At 45.4% G+C, this 22500-nt stretch overlaps 1 protein-coding gene across 2 annotated transcripts in view; it reads right to left on the bottom strand.

Moving 5' to 3' along the window:
• The window catches only part of LOC135114882 (uncharacterized), a 63029-nt gene extending 44507 nt beyond the window's left edge, over window positions 1-18522 (bottom strand). For both annotated transcript variants that reach the window (XM_064031083.1, XM_064031084.1), the window contains exon 1: window positions 18345-18522. In XM_064031083.1, the coding sequence (XP_063887153.1) occupies window positions 18345-18395 (51 nt within the window). In that variant the 5' untranslated portion in view covers window positions 18396-18522. The remainder of the gene's footprint in view (window positions 1-18344) is intronic.
• Window positions 18523-22500: the final 3978 nt, after the last annotated feature.

Genomic DNA, 22500 nt, shown 5'->3' with positions numbered 1-22500 from the left:
ACACTGAAAAACATGATATTATTGTACCTAACGTTTTTTTCCCTCGCTCTTTCTCTTCACCAGTTACGACTCATAGAGGCATAGAGATAGATAGATAGATAGATAGATAGATAGAGAGAGAGAGAGAGAGAGAGAGAGAGAGAGAGAGAGAGAGAGAGAGAGAGAGAGAGAGAGAGAGAGAGAGAGAGAGAGAGAGAGAGAGAGAGAGAGAGAGAGAGAGAGAGTCATATGGGTCTATTTTAACCATTTTAATGAGCGTTTTAGCAGTGGTGAAGACACGTGTGGTTTACCGAAGGGAGGCTGTGGTCACTGGAACACCTAGGGAATGTGGAAGAGAGACCAAGTGGAGGGATGGGTGACTATGGGAGGTGTTGTACTGCTCGTTTAGTGGAGTTTCATTCCCTTCACTCCTCCACACGTTCTTCAGGTATTAGCGTTTGCATTCGAAGGTTTGGTTAGGTTAGGTTGGGTGGTGTTGGGTTAGGTTAAGTTAGATTGGGTCAATTTAGGTTAAGTTAAGTTTGGTTTGGTTAGGTTAGGTTAGGTTAGGTTTGGTTTGGTTTGATTTTGGTTTGGTTAGGTTAACTTTATCAATTCAGTACATTAATTTCACTGCAAATCCCTGCGAGATGTATATCATGATTTGAAAGGCAAGGCATCATGTTTTGTCCAGAAATAAATACATAATCAGCATCTCCAAATTATTATCCTTTTCCTTCATCTCGTTCTTAATAACGATTTTCCCTCTATTCTTTTTTTTTCATCTTCCTTCTCCTTTTCTTTCCTACTTGAATCTCCTTATATTATTTTCCTATTTTCTTTCCTACTTTCTCCCTCCCTTCCTCCTTTCTTCTCCTCCTCCTCCTCCTCCTCCTCCTCCACCATCTGTGACATCGCCGGAAGTAACAACGGTTTATAACATCAGGAAGAAAAGGAGGAAATATGAGGAGGAAGAGGAAGAGTAGGAAGAGGAAGAAGAGGAGGAGGAGGAGGAGGAGGAGGAGGAGGAGGAGGAGGAGGAGGAGGAGGAGGAGGAGGAGGAGGAGGAGGAGGAGGAGGAGGAGGAGGAGTGTTCGTCTACTGTTTCTATAAATATATTTTCTTGTCTAATTTCTTGACACCTTCTCTCTCTCTCTCTCTCTCTCTCTCTCTCTCTCTCTCTCTCTCTCTCTCTCTCTCTCTCTCTCTCTCTCTCTCTCTCTGACCTCAAAGGCTTTTCCCTCCTTCCCTCCCTCCTTCTTTCCTTCATGCCAAGACAAATAAGGTAAGGGAGGAGGAAGGTAAATGTGCAGGGAAAATGGAGGGAAGAGAGAAGGAGGAGGAGGAGGAGGAGGAGGAGGAGGAGGAGGAGGAGGAGGAGGAGGAGGAGGAGAAAGAGAGAGAGAGAGAGAGAGAGAGAGAGAGAGAGAGAGAGAGAGAGAGAGAGAGAGAGAGAGAGAGAGAGAGAGAGAGAGAGAGAGAGAGAGAGAGAGAGAGAATAAACATAAGAAAAAGCAAAGTCATCTATTGAGAAATGAAGTTGTGTGTACTCTCTCTCTCTCTCTCTCTCTCTCTCTCTCTCTCTCTCTCTCTCTCTCTCTCTCTCTCTCTCTCTCTCTCTCTCTCTCTCTCTCTCTCTCTCTCTCCCTCTCTCCTGGGCGACTGTTTGCCTCAAGAACTAACGTTAAGCGGCGTATGTTGATTGCTCGCGACACCTGAGCCGAGTGGGCGCGTGACACCTGACACGCTACGGTGGGCGAGGGCGAGAGCGAGAGCGAGAGAGAGAGAGAGAGAGAGAGAGAGAGAGAGAGAGAGAGAGAGAGAGAGAGAGAGAGAGAGAGAGAGAGAGAGAAATAAGGTAAACTATAAGCCGATGAGATTGGAAAGAGAGAGAAGAGAAGAGAAGAGAGAGAGAAGAGAGAGAAGAGAAGAGAGAGAGAGAGAGAGAGAGAGAGAGAGAGAGAGAGAGAGAGAGATTAAAGAGAGGAAAGGCGTAAGGGAAAGTAAGGTAGGAAGACAAAGGGAGTGAAATGGGAAGGGAAAGAGTGATGGGAGGAAACGGTGAGGACTGAGGGGAAGGAGGAAAGGAAGGAAGGGGAGGAGGATGAGTGAAGGGGAAAGAAAGACTAGTGTGTAATTTTCATTCGTTACTTTTACGTAGAAAATGAAGGTTTTAATTCTTTGTTTATTTCCCTGCTTTAATTCATGTGTAGATTATAGCAGCAGCAGCAGCAGTAGCAGCAGCAGCAGCAGCAGCAGCAGCAGTAGTAGTAGTAGTAGTAGTAGTAGTAGTAGTAGTAGTAGTAGTAGTAGTAGTAGTAGTAGTAGTAGTAGTATTTGTTGGTGTTGCTGTTGTTGTTGTTGTTATTGTTGTTGTTGTTGTTATGTATTTTGAGTTCAGTATTTGAATCTAAGTATGGTCTTTCTTCCTTTTTTCCTTTCCTCCTCCTCCTCCTCCTCCTCTCACTGGGCTGTTGACAGATGGCCGCCGGAGGGAAACACTTGGGGGGTTTCCTTAAATCCCCACCACCTCCTCCTCCTCTTCCTCCTCTTCTTCCTCCTGCTGCTTTCTTCTTTCCTTTTCTCCTCGTCCTCGCCCTCTACCAGTCACACACCTCCTCCTTTCCTCTCTCCCTTCCTCCTTATTTTCCTCTCCCTCCTCCTCCTCCTCTCAACCACATACCGTTTTCTTCATTCCCTCATACACCACACGAGGAAAATTGCCAACATTTATTTTGGCAAGACGTGACTCATGACCAAGCCAAGGAAAAAATAAAAGAAAACTAAAAATTCTTAACAAAAATAAAAATAAAAACACGGATCATTAGCCTCACGTTTCGACGAGACGTGAGAGAGAGAGAGAGAGAGAGAGAGAGAGAGAGAGAGAGAGAGAGAGAGAGAGAGAGAGAGAGAGAGAGAGAGAGTCACGTGAACAGAGGCGTGGAGGGATACAAAAGGTGAAAGCGCAAAGGGGTAAGGGGAAAGGGGAGGGGATGAGGGGCGGGGGTGAGGGGAGAGAAAATTCGCGTTGGGAGAGAGAAAGGGGGTAGGAGAGCGGCTGTGGGGTCAGGTCAGGAAGTTGAGGCTAAAACAGTGGCTTCAGGTTCTCCTCCTCTCCCTGACACCACGAATCCTTCCCTCCTTCCTCCTTCACTCCTCCCATCCCTTCCTCCTTCACACACCTATCTCTTCATCCTTCACTCTTCCATCTCTTCTTCCTTCATTCTTCCCATCTCTTCCTCCTTCATTCCTTTCTCTTTCGCTTTCCGCATCCCTTCTTTCACTACGAGAATGCCTTCCTTCCAGATTTAAAATTACTCGAGAAACCTTTAAGAGTGGAGGCGCGGGGGAAGGAAACAAATGGGGAGAGGTGGAGATATTAAAGGAAGAAGGTGGATCGACCAACAGTACAGATTCAACAAGAGAAGATTATGCAAATGTATAGGGGTAAGAATATAAGCATATCATTATACAAAGATTGCCACGTTTAGATCTAATGGCTTAATTGGACAAATGCACAAACGGTTATATTCTTATGACTGAAAGAGTAAAGGAAAAGGAGGACAGAGTGTAGATGATAGAGAAGAGATGGAAGGTAAAGAATGAAGGAATGGAAGAAAATAAAGGGAAGGAGAGGAAGAAAGTGCAGATGAATAAGGGAAAAGGAAAAAAAAAGGAAGGTAAAGCGAATGAAAGGAGGATAGAGTGCCGAGGATGGAGAAAAGAGAGAAGGTGAAGGGAAGAAGGAATGGAGGATAAAGGAAGGGCAGAGAGGAAGGGGGTAGAGGGACAGGACACAGGCGATACCTAATACAGGTGTTGCGGCGTGGATTAGGGCATGGACTTGGCCAGGTGCACCGACACACACACACACACACACACACACACACACACACACACACACACACACACACACACACACTTTCACGTACCAATCACACACTCCAGTAGGGTGACGCGGTGACGGGGCGTGACAGAGAGAGAGAGAGAGAGAGAGAGAGAGAGAGAGAGAGAGAGAGAGAGAGAGAGAGAGAGAGAGAGAGAGAGAGAGAGAGAGAGAGAGAGAGAGAGAATGATCTACACACATGAATATGAAGAGAAAAATGGGAAGAAGAAAAAAGTGAAATTATCCCCCAAATCACTAAACCTATAATTGGCCCTTTCTCTCCTCTTCCTCCTTCTCCTCCTCCTCATCCTCCCCCTTCTCCTCCTCCTCCTCCTCCTCCATTCGGATCTGGGAAAGGCACATTTTCCCTCCTATATTCCTATTGTTCATAAGAGCATTGAGTTCCAGGGAAGAGATAGAGGAGGGAGTCTCGTGTTATGAGAGGACACCCACGCCCTTATGACCCTACATGAGGAGGAGGAAGAGGAGGAGGAGGAGGAGGAGGAGGAGGAGGAGGAGGAGGAGGAGGAGGATGAGGATGAGGAGGAGGAGGAGGAGGAGGAGAAGTGAATATGAACATGAATGGTATCGAGAGGAGTAAAGATATCTCTCTCTCTCTCTCTCTCTCTCTCTCTCTCTCTCTCTCTCTCTCTCTCTCTCTCTCTCTCTCTCTCTCGTAAATTCTCCCAAAACAAAACAAAGTACAGGAAATAACCAAAATGACGATGAATGAAAGGAGAACAGAGAATAAAAACACGACATGAATGCAAGGAAAGAAAAAAAATGTGAGAAGGAAGAGACGAAGAGGGAGAGGGAAGGGAGAGAGGGAGAGGGAGAGAAGGTTGCACGTGGCTGGTGAATGGGAGGGGCATGAATGAAGGGGGTGGATGAAAGGAGAGCATAAAGAGGAGCATGAATGGGTACTACTTCATCTCAACATTCCTTTCCTTCACTGCCTCAAGACTCCTGTCCGCGCGGAAGAATACACATGTCCCTTGTTGATGTCCTAATGGGGTGCTCTCTCTCTCTCTCTCTCTCTCTCTCTCTCTCTCTCTCTCTCTCTCTCTCTCTCTGGTAATTATTATGATTTGTGTGAGCGTGACAGGGCGAGAACTAAAGAGCGAGAGCGAGAGCGAGAGAGAGAGAGAGAGAGAGAGAGAGAGAGAGAGAGAGAGAGAGAGAGAGAGAACCATACCCATCGCTGTCTCTTCCACAAAAGCATAAATAAACAAAGGCATTATCTCCAGATCTTTTTTTAGGCTTATTTACTGCCCCCCGTCTCTCTCTCTCTCTCTCTCTCTCTCTCTCTCTCTCTCTCTCTCTCTCTCTCTCTCTCTCTCTCTCTCTCTCTCTCTCTCTCTCTCTCTCTCTCTCATTCCCAGGATGTCATAAAGGTGAAGGAGGCACGGCAGGAACGGAATGGGTCACGGCCGAATAACAATAGCAACGATTACAGCACCGGAAATGATAATAACTAACAAAAAACAATAGTGATACTGCTACTATTACTACTTCTACTACTACTTTTACTACTACTACTACTACTACTACTACTACAATAAGCACACAGTCATGCTCATATCACGCTACCTTGAGCCTAGTGATGGGAAGTTGGATTGGTATCTACTGTCGCGTTGAAATCTCTCCCTTTCACTTAAGCTAAATTGGCTTGCTATCTGCGCTGCATTGAAATCATCCACTCGAAACTACTGCTATTATTTTTTTTTCTTTTTTTTCTACATAATTGTTCCGGATTGCATAACACGTGGAATGGTTTTGAAATACTTGTGTGGAGAGAATTCAAGACCTCTCTCTCTCTCTCTCTCTCTCTCTCTCTCTCTCTCTCTCTCTCTCTCTCTCTCTCTCTCTCTCTCTCTCTCTCTCTCATGCTACCGTTTTTTTCTCTCTCTCTTTCCTTTTCATTATACGCGTTCGGCAATGATTAGCATAATTTTCTCAGCTATTTTTGCTTCTTCATTCTATTTCTTTCCCTCATCTTTCCTCCCTTTCCCTTCTTTTCTACTGTCTCTTTTCCAGATAATTTTCCTCCCTCCTTTTTTTTTTTTCCTCGTAACTTTTCTCTCCCTTCCTCTTATTCTATCTTATCCTTCATTCTACTTATCCTCATCTCTCTTTCTATTACCTCCTCTCCAGCTATTTCCTCCTTTATTCTCTTTTCTCTCTCCCGCTTTCATCCCCGCCTACCATCCCTTTTTCAGATATTTCCCTCTCACATTCTCTCTCTTTCTATTACCTCCTCTCCAGACATTTCCCCCCTTCATCTCTCCTCTCCCTTTCCTCTGTCTAGCATCCCTACTCTCTTCCCTCTCCCTTATGCTAGTACGTTATGCCCCTCACCCCTCTCTCCATCTCTCTCGGGCGTGACTAATCCCCTTCCGATTCTCCAGTGAGTCGAATCCGGCCAGTACAAAACCCACTCGAAGGAGGTCTCGACACCAAACCGAATCAGTTCCGCTTCGCTTCGATTCAAGTTTTGTTTTCTCAAGCGAACCGTCTTCAAAGCGTTCCAGAGAGAGAGAGAGAGAGAGAGAGAGAGAGAGAGAGAGAGAGAGAGAGAGAGAGAGAGAGCACTATTATAAATCCTCAAAAATAAATGAATAAATGATTAAACAAATAAAAACGGAAATAAATTCATAACTAGAGAGAGAGAGAGAGAGAGAGAGAGAGAGAGAGAGAGAGAGAGAGAGAGAGAGAGAGAGAGAGAGAGAGAGAGAGAGAGAGAGAGAGAGAGAGAGAGAGAGAGTCATAAAAAAGATCGAGAATTGATTATCGCATTGTGGGAATGAAAAGGGTAAGGCGGGCAGGCAGTTTAGTGATGTCAGGCCCTCGTATGGACCTCTCCCTCTCACTCTCCCTCTCTACACACACACACACACACACACACACAAGGACACTACCCACCCATGTCCCTTTATGGAGCCACGCCGATTTAAAGCGAGATGTGGTGTAGGGAGCCGATAAATCCACGTGTTTTTTTTTTTTTTTTTTTACGTCGAGAGAGAGAGAGAGAGAGAGAGAGAGAGAGAGAGAGAGAGAGAGAGAGAGAGAGAGAGAGAGAGAGAGAGAGAGAGAGTGGACTTATCGTCTGTGTGTCCTGTGTGTGTGGCCCTCTCATCCTCCCTCTCTCTCTCTCTCTCTCTCTCTCTCTCTCTCTCTCTCTCTCTCTCTCTCTCTCTCTCTCTCTCTCTCTGGGAAAGGCTGGGAGAGTTATGGAAAGGTGTGTTAAGACTGTTTACGTCCAGCCACTTGAGGGAGAGCAAGGGAGAGGAAGGGAGAGAACAACACGGCGGTGGGAACGACACAAGGGGAGCAGAAGGAAGATAACAATAGGAAAGAGAGAGGGAGAGAGAGAGAGACAGCAGAGGAAAGCAGGTAAGTAGGTAACATCAGAGGATCACGGAGACTCGAATCCTTCCCAGAGAAAAGGAAAAGGAATGGAAGGGAGAGGAAAATTCAAAAGGAAGAAGGAAACTAAAGAGGATTTCGTCTTGAGGAACACCAGATGAGGAAACACAAGAGAAGAGACTGTTAGGTAGAGGAAAACAAGGGAAATAACGGAAAGTACGTAAAGGAAAACAAGGGGAATATAGGAAAATAGGTAGATAGGAAAGGGAAAAATCAGAACTGAACTATATATTAAATTTTTGGATTATATGAATACTAAAAATTAAAAGAAATATAGAAATAGGTCGAGAGAGAGAGAGAGAGAGAGAGAGAGAGAGAGAGAGAGAGAGAGAGAGAGAGAGAGAGAGAGAGAGAGAGAGAGAGACTAAATGAAAACTACAAACACACACACACACACACACACACACACACACACACACACACACACACACACACACACACACACACACACACACACTCAAAGCCTTAGTAGCGACAAATGATCACAAAAGCTACAATCTCAGAGCTACCTTAAGCCCCTCTCCTACCACCAAACCACTCCCCCCCCCAACAACCCCGTCGCCTGTGCTCCCACGCCCTGTGTTGAGGCGCGTCGAGGTAATCCAATCTTCCCTCAGGAGACCCCTTTGCTCTCCCCACGCCCTGTCGCTCCCATGCTTAATCCTCATCAGGAGTCTCAAGGTGGGAGGAGGAGGAGGAGGAGGAGGAGGAGGAGGAGGAGGAGGAGGAGGAGGAGGAGGAGGAGGAGGAGGAGGAGGAGGAGGAGGAGGAGAGAATGACATGTGAAAGATTGATGAATAGAAAGAGAAAGAAGATTTGTGATTATATGAAGAACGGGGAGGAAGAAATATGAAGAGGAAGAAGAGGAGGAAGAGAACAGAAAGACGTGGGAATATGAGGAAGAGGAAACACGGAGGAAATGATAACCACGGAAGAAGCATGAGAAGAAGGAGGAAAACAAGAGAACAAGAACACAAGAACATACTCTGGCAAGAAAAAAACAACAAACTTGACAACAACGAAAACAGGGAAGGACAAAACATCACAAACTTTTAATTAACACGCTTGAGAGACGCACAGGTAAACAGGTAACACAATACAACACACAGCTATGTACAAGCCAACACATAAATAACCAGGTGATGATAAATAAACTAATGAAGGAGACAAGAGGAAACAGGTGAACAGAGAGGTAACAACTTCTTGCCCAGCTGAAATGATAAGACAACAGAGGCGAGGATAGGTTGAAGTGTTAATACAAGCAGAAGAGTAAGACATAAGTAGTAGTAGTAGCTGTGGTTACAAGGAAGAGCTAGCAAAGGAGGAATTCAATTGGGTGTAGAGGGTTAGTTTTTAATTAAAAGCTCCATACCTACGTGACTGGACTGTGATAAAAGTGGAGATAAGAGCAGGTAACTACGGGATTTAATTGCTAATCAGGAACAGGTAAGCCAGGTTCTGAACGCAAGGTAGGTAAGGCTTAGATAGGTAGATAGAAAGGTAGATAAGTAAAAAGATAAATGGATAGAAAGATAGGGAGATAAATAGAAAGAGAGATAAGTAGAATATAAATAGATTGATAGATAGATATATGGATAGATGGATGGACAGATCTATAGGCCTAAGCATAAAAAAAGCCTAAACTAGGTCACCACAACTATTTTCCCACATGTCAACCTTCTGCCAGTCATGTCCTTTGTGCGAGAGAGAGAGAGAGAGAGAGAGAGAGAGAGAGAGAGAGAGAGAGAGAGAGAGAGAGAGAGAGAGAGAGAGAGAGAGAGAGAGAGAGAGAGAGAGAGAGAGAGAGAGAAACACCATCGACTCTTAACGTCTGTCTTAACACTTTTATGAGACTTCCTTCCAGTCTTTCCAGCTTCCTATCTACTCTGGAACCTCTCCCACCCTATCTATCCCATCTATCCACTTCCCTATCTACTAGTGAGGGGGGCAGCCTTCCTATCTCCCCCACTATCTATCAGGGGCTCAGGGAAGGGAGCGGCTGGCGACCCAACAGTACCCAATACCCATTCCAAAAAATCCAGCGGCATTCCAGAATTCCAGGCATACAATTCCTATTATTCCTTTCTTTTCTTCGCCACCCTCCCTTGGACCTCGATTCCAGAGCACAAGAGAGAAGGAGGAGGAGGAGGAGGAGGGCAGACAAAGACACCATCTCCACAACCTCCTTCTTCCTTCGAGTTTTAGGAAGTCTTTGTGTCACTCCTCCCCCTTTTCTTCCTCCTCCTCCTCCTCCTCCTCCTCCTCCTCCTCCTCCCCCTCCTCCGCCTCCCCCTCACTTCCTCATCTCCACATCTTATATTTCCCTGCGTTAATTACTATTTGAAAACTCACTGTTCTATTTTTTTCTTTCATCATTATTTATGTTTCTTTCTTCCTCTTATCATTGTCATTATTATTATTATTATTATTATTATCATTATCATTATTATTATTATTATTATTATTTATCACGAATGAGGAAAAGGAAGAAAGGAGAGAAGGAAGACAAGAAATGCACGAAAGTGAAGGAACCGAAGGAGGAAAGAAGGGAGGGAAGGAGAGGGAGTGTAGAGGGACGCGGTGATTGGAGGGAGAGAAGGAAGGGAGAGGAGGAGGAGGAGGAGGAGAAGGAGGGAGAGGGAAGAGAGGGAGGAAAGAGCACTCAAACCTACCTGGAGTTTACCTGAGATGGGCATCCAGGGTCTCTCTCTCTCTCTCTCTCTCTCTCTCTCTCTCTCTCTCTCTCTCTCTCTCTCTCTCTCTCTCTCTCTCTCTCTCTCTCTGAAGATTTATTTCCGTTGCAGATTTATGAGAGTGAGAGAGAGAGAGAGAGAGAGAGAGAGAGAGAGAGAGAGAGAGAGAGAGAGAGAGAGAGAGAGAGAGAGAAGCAGTCTCCTTTTACCTTTACAACGACCCACCCCAGCCAACCTTTCCTCCCTTACCTGCGTTTTCCTCCCTCTCTCCCCTCTCCCTCTCTCTCTCTCTCTCTCCCCTCCTCCCTCCCCCACCACATCTATCTGCTCAATGGCGTGTAAGAAATACCTCAACACTGGGCACCCCTCCCCCTCCCCTCCACTTCTGGCCGGGGGTCGGGAGGAGGAAGAGGAGGAAGAGGAGAAAGAGGAACACATGTTTATATCTGAGTTGCTCTTAAACGCCATTCTTGATTCATGTTGTGAGTACTACTACTACTACTACTACTACTACTACTACTACTACTACTACTACATCTACTACTACTACTACTACTACTACTACTACTACTACTACTACCACCACCACCACCACCACCACCACCGCCATCACAATTACGACGAAGGCTAAACACGCAGACTTATCCTACGTTCCCATAATCCACAGTCAACATTTGCAAAGTTCAGAGTAATTTTCAGAGTTCCGTTAGCAATCCCGTGACTCAGGCTGGGCTAGGAGGAGGTGGGGGGGTGTCCAAGGCGCGCGTGGAAAGCAGCTGGGGAGGCAAGACTAGGCGAGCAAAGGAGAGGCGAGGCGGAGGTAGAGTAGAGTAGAGCTGGGTTGGGTGCGGCTGGCTGGAGTAGGGCAAGGGAAACCGCTGCCCAAACCTTGCCCGTCATCTTAGACAGCTTGGGGGCAGATGGGGAGGGAGAGGAAAGCGGGTGGGAGAGGGAGACAGAAAGAGAGGGAGAGACTGAATGAGAGGATGGAAGAGGAAGAGAGAAGAGGAGGATGGGAGAGTGATTGCCAGTATTGTCATGCAGTGTGAAGCGTGAAGAGAAAGGAAGGTACGAATGGTGGAAGGAAGGTGAAGGAAAGGTGAAGGAGGGATAGTATGGATGAAATAAGAGAAATAAGACGTATAAGGAATGAAATAATGTAGAAAAAGGAGTGTAAGAATGCGAAGTTAGGTTTAGTCAGATAAGGAGGAAGGGAAACACGAAATCTAAGAGGGGAAAAAATGTATTGGAAGAAAATGTCTGATGGTGAAAATATCCTACAAAAAAAAAAAAAATAATAATAATAATAAAATAGATAAAGGAAATATTAGACGAAAAAAAAAAGCTCTGGAGATAAACTAACTGCAACAAAATCACACCACATGAAACTCCGCTACCATCACTCCACTTAGTCACCACTCCACCTCACATAACACCCACTCCACGCTTGCCTTACCCACGTGGCGGCGGCGGCGTCCACGTGGGTCAAGCAGCCAGGTGAGTGTGCGCAGGGAACGCTGGGGACGAGACAGACAGGTGAGAGGAGGACCCAACCTGGAGGAGCCGCCCTGGAGGACCCACCCTGAGACACACACCCATTATTACGCTGATTCCAGACCGCCACGTCACTCCAGATTTCCAGACATTTTATTGAGATTACCGTGTTGTCATTGTATTTTCTATGCTCGTAAGGTTTTGAGAGGTATATATTAAAGCTGGTGGTGAAGGAGATGAGGGAGGAATGAAAATAAGGCAAGATGTGAGTAGGATGAAGGTACTTGGTAAATTTTGTTCTTGATTTCATAGATAATAATGTATTGTTGTCTTAATGTTTTTCTTTAGGCTTGTGTAGTTTGTAGAAACATAACTTGAGGTAGATGAAGGAAGGGATGAAAATAGGTCAAGAAATTAGGAGAGATAAAGAGGAGAGGAGAAAACAAAGACATAACATTAGACCAAAGAAAACAAGACATAACATTAGACAGATGTCGAAAAAGAAGAAAAGAAAATGGCCAGAATCATAAGACCACAATACCACACGAGTTTATATAGACCGTTGTGATGACCCTGGACACACACACACACACACACACACACACACACACACACACACACACACACACACACACACAAACCATCATCCCTCCTTGAACAAGACACAATTAGACAAGAATAACAAGCTAAACGAGGCTTTAAACTACGCTAGACTTGGAAGACAAAAAGGCCATGAAGAGAAGAGAAGACGACCCCTGGGCAGCCACCATAACCCACAGGAGACTCCCAGCGCCTCCCACGCCTCCGTCAGCGCTGCACAATTAACCACCGCCATTACAGAACAGTTTAGGCTAATTTCCGGGTAATATTCTGGATAATTTCTTGAAGCTACTGAAGAAATGTTGCAGGGAAGCGTGACAGCAACTCATATTATTGATTACTGTTGACGTTGTATGGGTTTTCAAGGGAGCTTTCGTGATTTTTAGTGGTAATAAGACTCTTGCATATTCAATGGGTAAATATAAGTGACAGTAAGCTATGTCCTCGATTACCATGAAGTCATAAAAGTTTCCAAGGGTGCTTTCGTGATTCTAAGGATAGTTTAATAGTATTTGTGTATATGCAATGGAGAAATGCGCTGCCTTTAAGAGCCTGGTTTGCTATCTGCTTAGCTTTGCGAAAATGGTTATACGAGAGAAGAAAGCGTGTAAGGAAGTTTATGAAAGTTTACGAGTGCGATGAAGTGAAACAGGTAAATTTATCGACCAGCTAGATAGTTATTCAGGCAGTCAGTTAGTTATTCAGTCAGTTACTCAGCCAGCAGATCATTCATTCTGTCAATCAGCCAGCCAGTGAGTTATTCAGTCAATTATTCAGCCAGCCAATCAGTCAGCCAGTAAGTTACCTAGTCAGCCAGTCAGTGAGCCAGTCATGGAAGCAGTGGAAGGAAAATGAGGAAAAAAAAATAGCTAGCCATTCAGCCAGTTTGTTCTTCTTTCAGTCAGTCAGCCAGTCTTGAGGAAACAGAGGAAGAGGAAGGAGGAAGGAACAATCACACCTGCGGAACACCAAAGACACACCTGCTCTGCGCCCTACACGTGTCTTAACACCTGCCTTTACCCCGTCAGACACCACCACCACCACCACCATCACTACCAGAGAGAGAGAGAGAGAGAGAGAGAGAGAGAGAGAGAGAGAGAGAGAGAGAGAGAGACGGGTAGATGATCCTCACTCAACCGTTGGCAGGAACATCCGGAAAGAAAGGAAGGAAGGAAGGAAGGAAACAAAGGAAGTGAGAAAGAAAGGGATGAAAAGAAAAGAAGATGGAAATAAGTAACCATGGGAGAGAGAAAGGAAATAACACAGGGTAGATAAATATGAAATGAAAGAGGAGGAGGAGGAGGAGGAGGAGGAGATTCAACCGCTACTGAAGAACAAACGTATATATGAGACAATCAATGTACTCTCTCTCTCTCTCTCTCTCTCTCTCTCTCTCTCTCTCTCTCTCTCTCTCTCTCTCTCTCTCTCTCTCTCTCTCTTCAGGTGAGTCACAAGATTGGAAAGAAGGAGCCATTGAACTCACCAAGCACCAGTGACTCTTGGGAGGGAGAGTGAGAGGGAGAGGGAGAAGGGAGAGGCGGAGGGAGGTAGACAGGAAGCGAGTAGTAGTAGTAGTGAGTGTAGCTATGAAAGTTCCTCCTCCTCCTCCTTCTTCTTCTTCTTCTTCTTCTTCTTCTTCTTCTTCTTCTTCTTCTTCTTCTTCTTCTTCCTCCTCCTCCTCCTCCGCCTCCTCCTTCCACTCCTAACAGCTTTGTATAAGTGTGTGTGTGTGTGTGTGTGTGTGTGTGTGTGTGTGTGTGTGTGTGTGTGTGTGTGTGTGTGTGTGTGTGTGTGTGTGTGTGTGAGTTACGAGTAGTAAAGGTGTTCAGAGTTGCTTATCCCTCCTCCTTCCTCTCATTCGTAAGATTTCCCCTCACACACACACACACACACACACACACACACACACACACACACACACACACACACACACACACAGCCACTTCTCTAATCCACAACACCTGAACTTAACGTATAAATAGTCTGACTGAAAACTGTAAAATGAGAGAGAGAGAGAGAGAGAGAGAGAGAGAGAGAGAGAGAGAGAGAGAGAGAGAGAGAGAGAGAGAGAGAGAGAGAGAGAGAGAGAGAGAGAGACTACATAAAACCACGGAAGAGGACCACACACACCCTTTATCTTCTTCCTCCTCCTTCACCACCTCCCCTACTCCGTCCACCTCCCTCCTGTCATCACCTGAGACACTCCACCGTGAAATCACCGCGAGTCACTGCCCACCACCGCAGACGCAACGGCGCTTCTGTCTCCTCGCCGAAACGCCCCGAGGAGCGTGAAAAGCCTGCACTTCTTCACGGCAACTGACGGAGACGCATAAGAGTTTGTAAGGAGAGAGAGGGAAATAAATACGTGGATATCAATAGCAAGACATAGATCGTGAGGTCCTTACTATGTTGTTTGTATATCCTACACTAACTACGAGTGGATGAGGCAGGGTAGCAAAATAGAAGGCTTCTCCCCACATCTAAGGAGAGGAAGTTGAGGAAGATTTGAATGAAGGGAGATGTTTAAAGCTCAGAGCGTAAATTTTAGGGGAAATCGTTTAAAAATTTGTTACTTTCAAAACAGGTCCGTGAATTTCAAGGGAGATTTCCTAAAAGAATAGCAGATGTTAAGTATTTTGTACAAGAATCGTGATTTTGACAGGAGATTTTGCATAAGAATCGTTAAATTTAGGGAGATTTTGTACCATTCGTAAAATTCAAGGAAGAATTGGAACATATACGTAAAGTTTAGGGATCTTTCGTATCAGAGTGATTAATTTAAGGATGAATCAGTGAAGTAGAGGAGAATGGACTTAGTAAGCGTGAGGAGTGAACCAGGGTGAAGGTGATAAGGGTGAATGAATCAGAAGCATAGACAAGCACGTGGAGTATGAATGAGTCAGGGTGATGAGGATGTGAGAGCGGTGAGTGTAAGAGGAGAGGACGTGAGTCAGTGAGGGAGAGGGAAAACGAGAGTTAACGTCTATCTATCTCAAATATCCCTCGTCAGTGCACCTCATTGAGTGAGAGAGAGAGAGAGAGAGAGAGAGAGAGAGAGAGAGAGAGAGAGAGAGAGAGAGAGAGAGAGAGAGAGAGAGAGAGAGAGAGAGAGTCAATCCCACACTCACTCAAATCACAGCATAAGAAACAGTGAAAGAAGAAACTTAACACTGTACATTATGGTCACCTGTTAACTCCCCTCCCCCTCCCCCCACAGCGTCCCTTCGAATGTCTCCCCCCAACGCCCGTCAGCCCCTCCCCTAAAGCCATGCCCCACACCCCTCCAGGAGCCGCCACGCCCCATGTGCTACGCCTCGCCCCAGTAAGGCACCAATCTGTGTTAATTCCCTGAGGAACGTAGACCACGAGAGCTGAAGAAGCCTTAGAGAGGAGGAGGCGTAGAGGCAACAGGCTGAAGGAGGAGGAGGAGGAGGAGGTAGAAACAGGAAGAAAGATTATGAACATTCACTGAAAGAGGGGACTACTGAGAGAGAGAGAGAGAGAGAGAGAGAGAGAGAGAGAGAGAGAGAGAGAGAGAGAGAGAGAGAGAGAGAGAGAGAGAGAGAGTGTGTGTGTGTGTGTAACACCACAACGCATTTCTCTTACTCAAGTCCTCAAGTTTACTACACCAAACCATACCATACCTCCCCTCTCGCCATTACTTTCCTTGTAACACGATACTACACTGACCATCACCACCACCTCACAACCACCACCACCACCACCACCACCACCACCATCTAACAAGCCACAACATAAACATAAACACGTGTAAGCAAGTAGGTGTCAGGTGGACGAGGGAGGGGAGAGGGAGGTGGGAAAGGGGAAGAGGAAGGGAGAAGACAGGTGGCTTAACTCAAAGGGGAGGAAAAGAGGGGTATGGAAAGGGAGAGGGAGAGTGAGAAGTAAGGGTGAGAGGGGTATGGGCAGGCTAAGGATAAAGTTACGTGCCCTTATGTACACAGGGAGAGAGAGAGAGAGAGAGAGAGAGAGAGAGAGAGAGAGAGAGAGAGAGAGAGAGAGAGAGAGAGAGAGAGAGAGAGAGAGAGAGAGAGAGAATATTATAGCTTATCATCTGACTCAAAACACTTTTCTTCCTTCCTTCCTTCCTTCTATACATTGATTTATCTTCACTTTTCCTTCATTCTTTATCATCGTCACTTGCTCTTCATTTTCCTCGCCTAATCCTCTCTTTCCTCTTTATTTCTTTCCTCAATTTCCTCTTTTTCTTTACCTTTCCCCGCATAACTTAATCTTTCCTCTTGCCTTTCCTCACCCAGATCCCTCATTTCCCCAGTTTTCCCTTCGCATGCCTCCTTTCCTCACTCACGTTTTCCTCGCTTAGGCCTATCCTGCTTTCCTCCCATTTCCTCTCGCCACTCACAGCCTCCTTCATGCGCCTCACCTGTCTGGTAATGTGTGTCTGTATAATAACCTTCACCTGTCTCAGCACACGTACTGGTAAATCTCTCTCTCTCTCTCTCTCTCTCTCTCTCTCTCTCTCTCTCTCTCTCTCTCTCTCTCTCTCTCTCGCTTTCTGGCAAGCTAAGGTAAACAGTGGAAGGGAGAAAGACGAAAAATGAGAGCCCAGCAAACAAAGACATTTATATATAGTGTGACTGTGTGTGTGTGTGTGTGTGTGTGTGTGTGTGTGTGTGTGTGTGTGTGTGTGTGTGTGTGTGTGTGTGTGTGTGTGTGTGTGTGTGTGTGTGCTGGCACCCGCAGAACTGTGCATGTTGAGTCATATGTACAAGGAAAGGAAGGAAGGGCGGGAGGAGGAGGAGGAGGAGGATGTGGGAGGAAGAAGGAAAGAAAGAGAGCGAGTGAGAGAGAAAGAGAAAAAGAGCGACAGAGACAGATAAGAGTACAAAACACCTGTCTTCCTCTGACTCATATACACACCTGCCTTAATTCGTGACGTCACACACACACACACACACACACACACACACACACACACACATGACGTCACAGAGAGGAAGAGGAGGATCGGGAGAGGATGAAGGAGTTAAGGGGATTACAGAAGAGAAGGGGAGAAGAGAAAGAGAACCACCTGTTATGAGGAGGAGGAGGAGGAGGAGGAGGAGGAGGAGGAGGAGGAGGAATCAAATAGCTGTTCTTTTTAAGAAGTATCTAATTCCTTCTCTTCTTTATTCCTTCGCACGAAACTTCTTATTCACTTCGCGCTCAAATTTCTCTCTCTCTCTCTCTCTCTCTCTCTCTCTCTCTCTCTCTCTCTCTCTCTCTCTCTCTCTCTCTCTCTCTCTCTCTCTCTCTCTCTCTCTACTACTACTACTACTACTACTACTACTACTACTACTACTACTTCTACTACTACTTTTATTCCTTATGTTACTACTACTATTACTACTATCACCACCACCACCACCACCACACCACTATTACTATTACTACTACTACTACTGACGAAGTACAGCAATGCATGCCAACGAACTTAACATCATTCACTCTGCCAAGCGCCCCGCCCCCCTCTCCTCTATCCCCCCAAACAGCCATGCCTCCCCCCTTTGCACCCCTTGCCAAGACAGGTTAACTCCCCTTCCTCCTTCCCTTTCCTCCCCTTCCTCTCCCTTTATAACCTCCCCCTTCCCTGGGTAGTAAAGTTATTGTTAAAAGGAATCAATTGTGTAAACATTGATTTTTATACACACAAAAGACATACATACACACACACGAACATAGCTTCACACGCGCACAGTTACAAACGTACATACGCACACTTGTATAGAATAGAGACAGGAAATACGTGTAAGAACAGTGTGTGTGTGTGTGTGTGTGTGTGTGTGTGTGTGTGTGTGTGTGTGTGTGTGTGTGTGCGCGCGCGCGTGACATTTCAAACGCACACGCCACGTAGAGAGAAACCCACAACCTCTTCCTCTACGCACATGACACTAAATGCGTACACACACACACACACACACACACACACACACACACACACACACACATACACATACACACAATAGACGTGCTGAATGCCACACACACATTCACATCAATGTTATAATGCTCGCACACACACACACACACACACACACACACACACACACACACACACACACACACACACAACACACTAAAATGAGTCACATATCACTACACAATACACGCAACACTCGTAAACACAGATGAATTAAAAAAAAACACACACACAAACATTATTCGCAACACAACACAAAAGCACCTGTTTCAACCACCACCACCACCACCGCAGCGCAACACAACACAACACACGCAACACTCACCCTGGACACCTGAAACACCGCCGTACGCTTCCCTACTTTGTCACTCTTCATCTTCCTGACTTTCCAGTCCGTCACACTAAGTCACAAGGCGTCGTCATGCTGATAACACTAGGATGACACATGGGACGGAGAGACGCACAACCTCCCGTCACAACAGTTCGAGAGCTACTAAGTCTCACCTCGTAGTCTCTCCTGCCGCCTCGTGACGTCATAAGGTAAGGTAACGAATGCCGGAGTTCGCTAGGAATCTTATCTCTAGTGTTTTTCTTCGAATTTATTGATGATCCGGCGCGCACGCTTTCAGAGTATAATATATATGATAGATACATAAATGAATAAAGAAGTAAATGTATGGTTTTTTTTTATAGTTACTTTACTAATAAGACTAAGATTTTTTCTTAATTACGTTAATGAAGTTGTGTTTTGTTGCATTACTATTACTACTACTACTACTACTACTACTACTACTACTACTACTACTACTACTACTACGACTACTACTACTACAACTACTACTACTAGTACTACTACTACTACTGTTGTTGCTGCTGCTGTTGCTGCTGCTACGACTACTACTGTTAATAACATCGAGAAGGAATATATTGGTCGATCTATTTCTGCTTTTGACGTGACAGCGAGCCGGTGTCATGAGAGAGAGAGAGAGAGAGAGAGAGAGAGAGAGAGAGAGAGAGAGAGAGAGAGAGAGAGAGAGAGAGAGAGGAAATAAACCATGTAACATTATACGGTACATTACGCTTACCCAAGTTACACACACACACACACACACACACACACACACACACACACACACACACACACACACACACACAGGCGAGTCGAGAACAAGTTGGACAGGTATGAAGAGAATCAATTAATTGGAGGCACAGGTATACAAGGAAAGCATTACCAGGTGAGAAATAGTAATCACGAACCTGCCTCGTCTTACCTGTCCCGAGGAGGAGGAGGAGGAGGAGGAGGAGGAGGAGGAGGAGGAGGATGAGGAGGAGGAGGAGAGGCTTACGTGAGAAAAGGAAATTCTATGATACACTAAAGACATGACTTAAAATTTCACTACTACTACTACTACTACTACTACTACTACTACTACTACTACTACTACTACTACTAGAACTACTACTACTACTACTACCAACAACAACACAAGGAAAAATAATACCACTACCACCATCACCACCACCACCATCACAACAACAACATCAACAACAACAACTACAACAGCTACTACTATCACCACCACCATCACCACTACCAACCATACCATACCATACCAAACCATACCCACAAACACACACGCACACACACACACACACCCACCCTCACCTACCGTGCCACCCTGCCACCCTGTCACCCATCACCCATCACGCCGTCAGGATAAACAGAGTGACAGGACTGACGGAGGGAACTTTTCAGGGGGATACGGAACATTAGAAGGGAGAAGAGAGAAGGGAGAGAGGGGAGAGGTGGACATATGTGGAAGACTTTAAGGGGGGAGTGAAAAGGGAGGGATGAAGAAGATGGAGTGAGCAAAGGGAAACTGTTGGAGGAGGAGGAGGAGGAGGAGGAGGAGGAGGAGGAGGAGGAGGAGGAGGAGGAGGAGGAGGAGGAGGTTTAGTGGGGAAGGAAAACTGAGAAGAGAAAGGAAGAAGGAGGGGAATATTGGGGAGGAGAGGAAAAAAGAGGAACAGAAATAAGGGGAGAGAGAGAGAGAGAGAGAGAGAGAGAGAGAGAGAGAGAGAGAGAGAGAGAGAGAGAGAGAGAGAGAGAGTCCAGGTGTTTAGGCCAGGTATGAAAGAAGGCCAGTGAGTTTACCTGACTCTCTCCCTCTCCCTCTTCCTCTCTCCCTCCCTCCCTCCCTCTCTCCTTTTTCCTTCCATTTTCCCTCCCTCCCCCCTCCTCAGATCGCTGGCATACCCTCCATTATTCAAGAGAGAGAGAGAGAGAGAGAGAGAGAGAGAGAGAGAGAGAGAGAGAGAGAGAGAGAGAGAGAGAGGACACACAAAGAATAGGACATAAAAAGGAGGAAAAAATGTCGGCTAGTAATTTTCCTCTATGGGTACAAAGGGAAATAATTAGTGCTAATATAATATGGAGAGGAGGAGGAGGAGGAGGAGGAAGATAAGGAAGAGGATAAGGAAGTTGATCATTCTTCTTAACTCTCTCTCTCTCTCTCTCTCTCTCTCTCTCTCTCTCTCTCTCTCTCTCTCTCTCTCTCTCTCTCTCTCTCTCTCTCTCTCTAAGTCAATCTCATTTTTGTCCTTCGTTGATTGGCGTGAAGCATTGACTGCCTCCACGCGCCGGGGCGTGGGGGGGGGGAAGAGGGGAAGAGGGGGAGAGAGGGAGAGGAAAAAGGGGGGCGAGGACGAGTTAAAAGAGGGAGAGTGAGGGTTGAAATTCTCTCTCTCTCTCTCTCTCTCTCTCTCTCTCTCTCTCTCTCTCTCTCTCTCTCTCTCTCTCTCGTAAACTTAACTTTCGCTATTATTTATTATTTCTACTATTCATCTTATTTTTACTCATTTATTTTGGTTTAATTATTAATTTTAACTTATCTTATTTTTCACTGATGTAGTTTTTTTCACTAATACATATTTTTTTTAGCCCAACAACAACAACAGCAGCAACAACAACAACAACAACAACAACAACAACAACAACAACAACAAAAACAAAACCACTATTTCTCTGCCCATCTCCAAATTGCGCAAACCTTTATTCATCCAATCCATCTTCTAAATGCGCAAATCTTTGTTTATCTACCTGCTTACACACAGCCTCCTCCCGGCACACCAGAGGAGCGTCACATCACGCCGGCATGTGAGTTACGGGGACGCCACAGGGACGTTACTATACAGAGCTTAGGAAATATGGAAGGGAGGAAGAGATGAAGGGAATTAAGGAAGGGGGGAGGGATGGAGGAAGGGAGGGAAGGAGAGGGAATCATAAAGGTGACTTATGCACGATTTGTTGGTAGGGGGCGTTGGAGAGAGAGAGAGAGAGAGAGAGAGAGAGAGAGAGAGAGAGAGAGAGAGAGAGAGAGAGAGAGAGAGAGAGAGAGAGAGGAAGAATAAGACAAAGAGCAATTATTAAGCAAGAATAAAGAGAAGGAAGAAAGCAAGGAAAGAGATACGAAGAGAAAGGGAAAAAAATGGAAGCGAATAAAAAGAACAAGAACAAAAACAAAAAAGAACAAGAACAAAAATACAAAGGAATACAAAGGAAGTTCAAACAACAACCTTGCCAAGCTATTCCGCTAACTATTCTACGCTATTAATGTGAGAGAGAGAGAGAGAGACAGGACACTACAGAAGAAGGCATAGAAGGAGGAGGAGCAGGAAGAAGAAGAGGAGGAAAAGAGCAATTGCTAAAGACCTCACTGATGGACATTTTTTGACCTGTTTCACATCCTAACACTGAATAATGGCCTCTCTTTGTGCCTCGCAGTTGGGTGAGGGAAAAATAGCAGGGGACTAAAGAGAGGTAGGGAGATTATATGGAAAGGAATGAAGGTAGGATGATTTGGCACATGGAAGAGGAAGGGGAAAGGGGAAGAGAAGAGAGGAAGGTAAGGGAGATGTTGTGCTATATATAGAAAGAAGAAAGAAAAGAAAGATGGAATGGAGTGATTTAACGAATGAAAGGGGAAGGAAGGGTAGGAAGGGAGGGGAGAGAGAAGGAAAAGGAGAAAGATAGAAAGGGAGACGGAGAGATAAGTGTGAGGATTAATAAGGGAGATGTAAGAAGAGAAAGAGAGCTAATGGTGAAGAGAAAAAACAGAATTATAGAAAGGAAGAGAGGAATAAGAGAAGGAAGGAAGAAAGGACGGAAGGGAGGGAAAGAAAGAAGGAAGGAGAGAGAGAGAGAGAGAGAGAGAGAGAGAGAGAGAGAGAGAGAGAGAGAGAGAGAGAGAGAGAGAGAAGGGAAGTTTGCGTGAGTTTGATAAATGATACAAGTTAAATTCCGTTAAATTTTTAGTGTGTGAAAGATATTTTTATTCACCTCTATTCATCACACACACACACACACACACACACACACACACACACACACACACACACACACACACACACACACACACACACACACACACACATTTTTTTCATTATTTCTTTTCTGACACCAAATATTTAATGAACGACCG

This window comes from Scylla paramamosain, chromosome 28 (assembly GCF_035594125.1).
Source record: "Scylla paramamosain isolate STU-SP2022 chromosome 28, ASM3559412v1, whole genome shotgun sequence".
In the NCBI taxonomy this organism is placed as follows: domain Eukaryota; kingdom Metazoa; phylum Arthropoda; class Malacostraca; order Decapoda; family Portunidae; genus Scylla; species Scylla paramamosain.
Note: the sequence above shows the minus strand (reverse complement) of the source record. Positions and strands in the feature narration are given on the sequence as shown.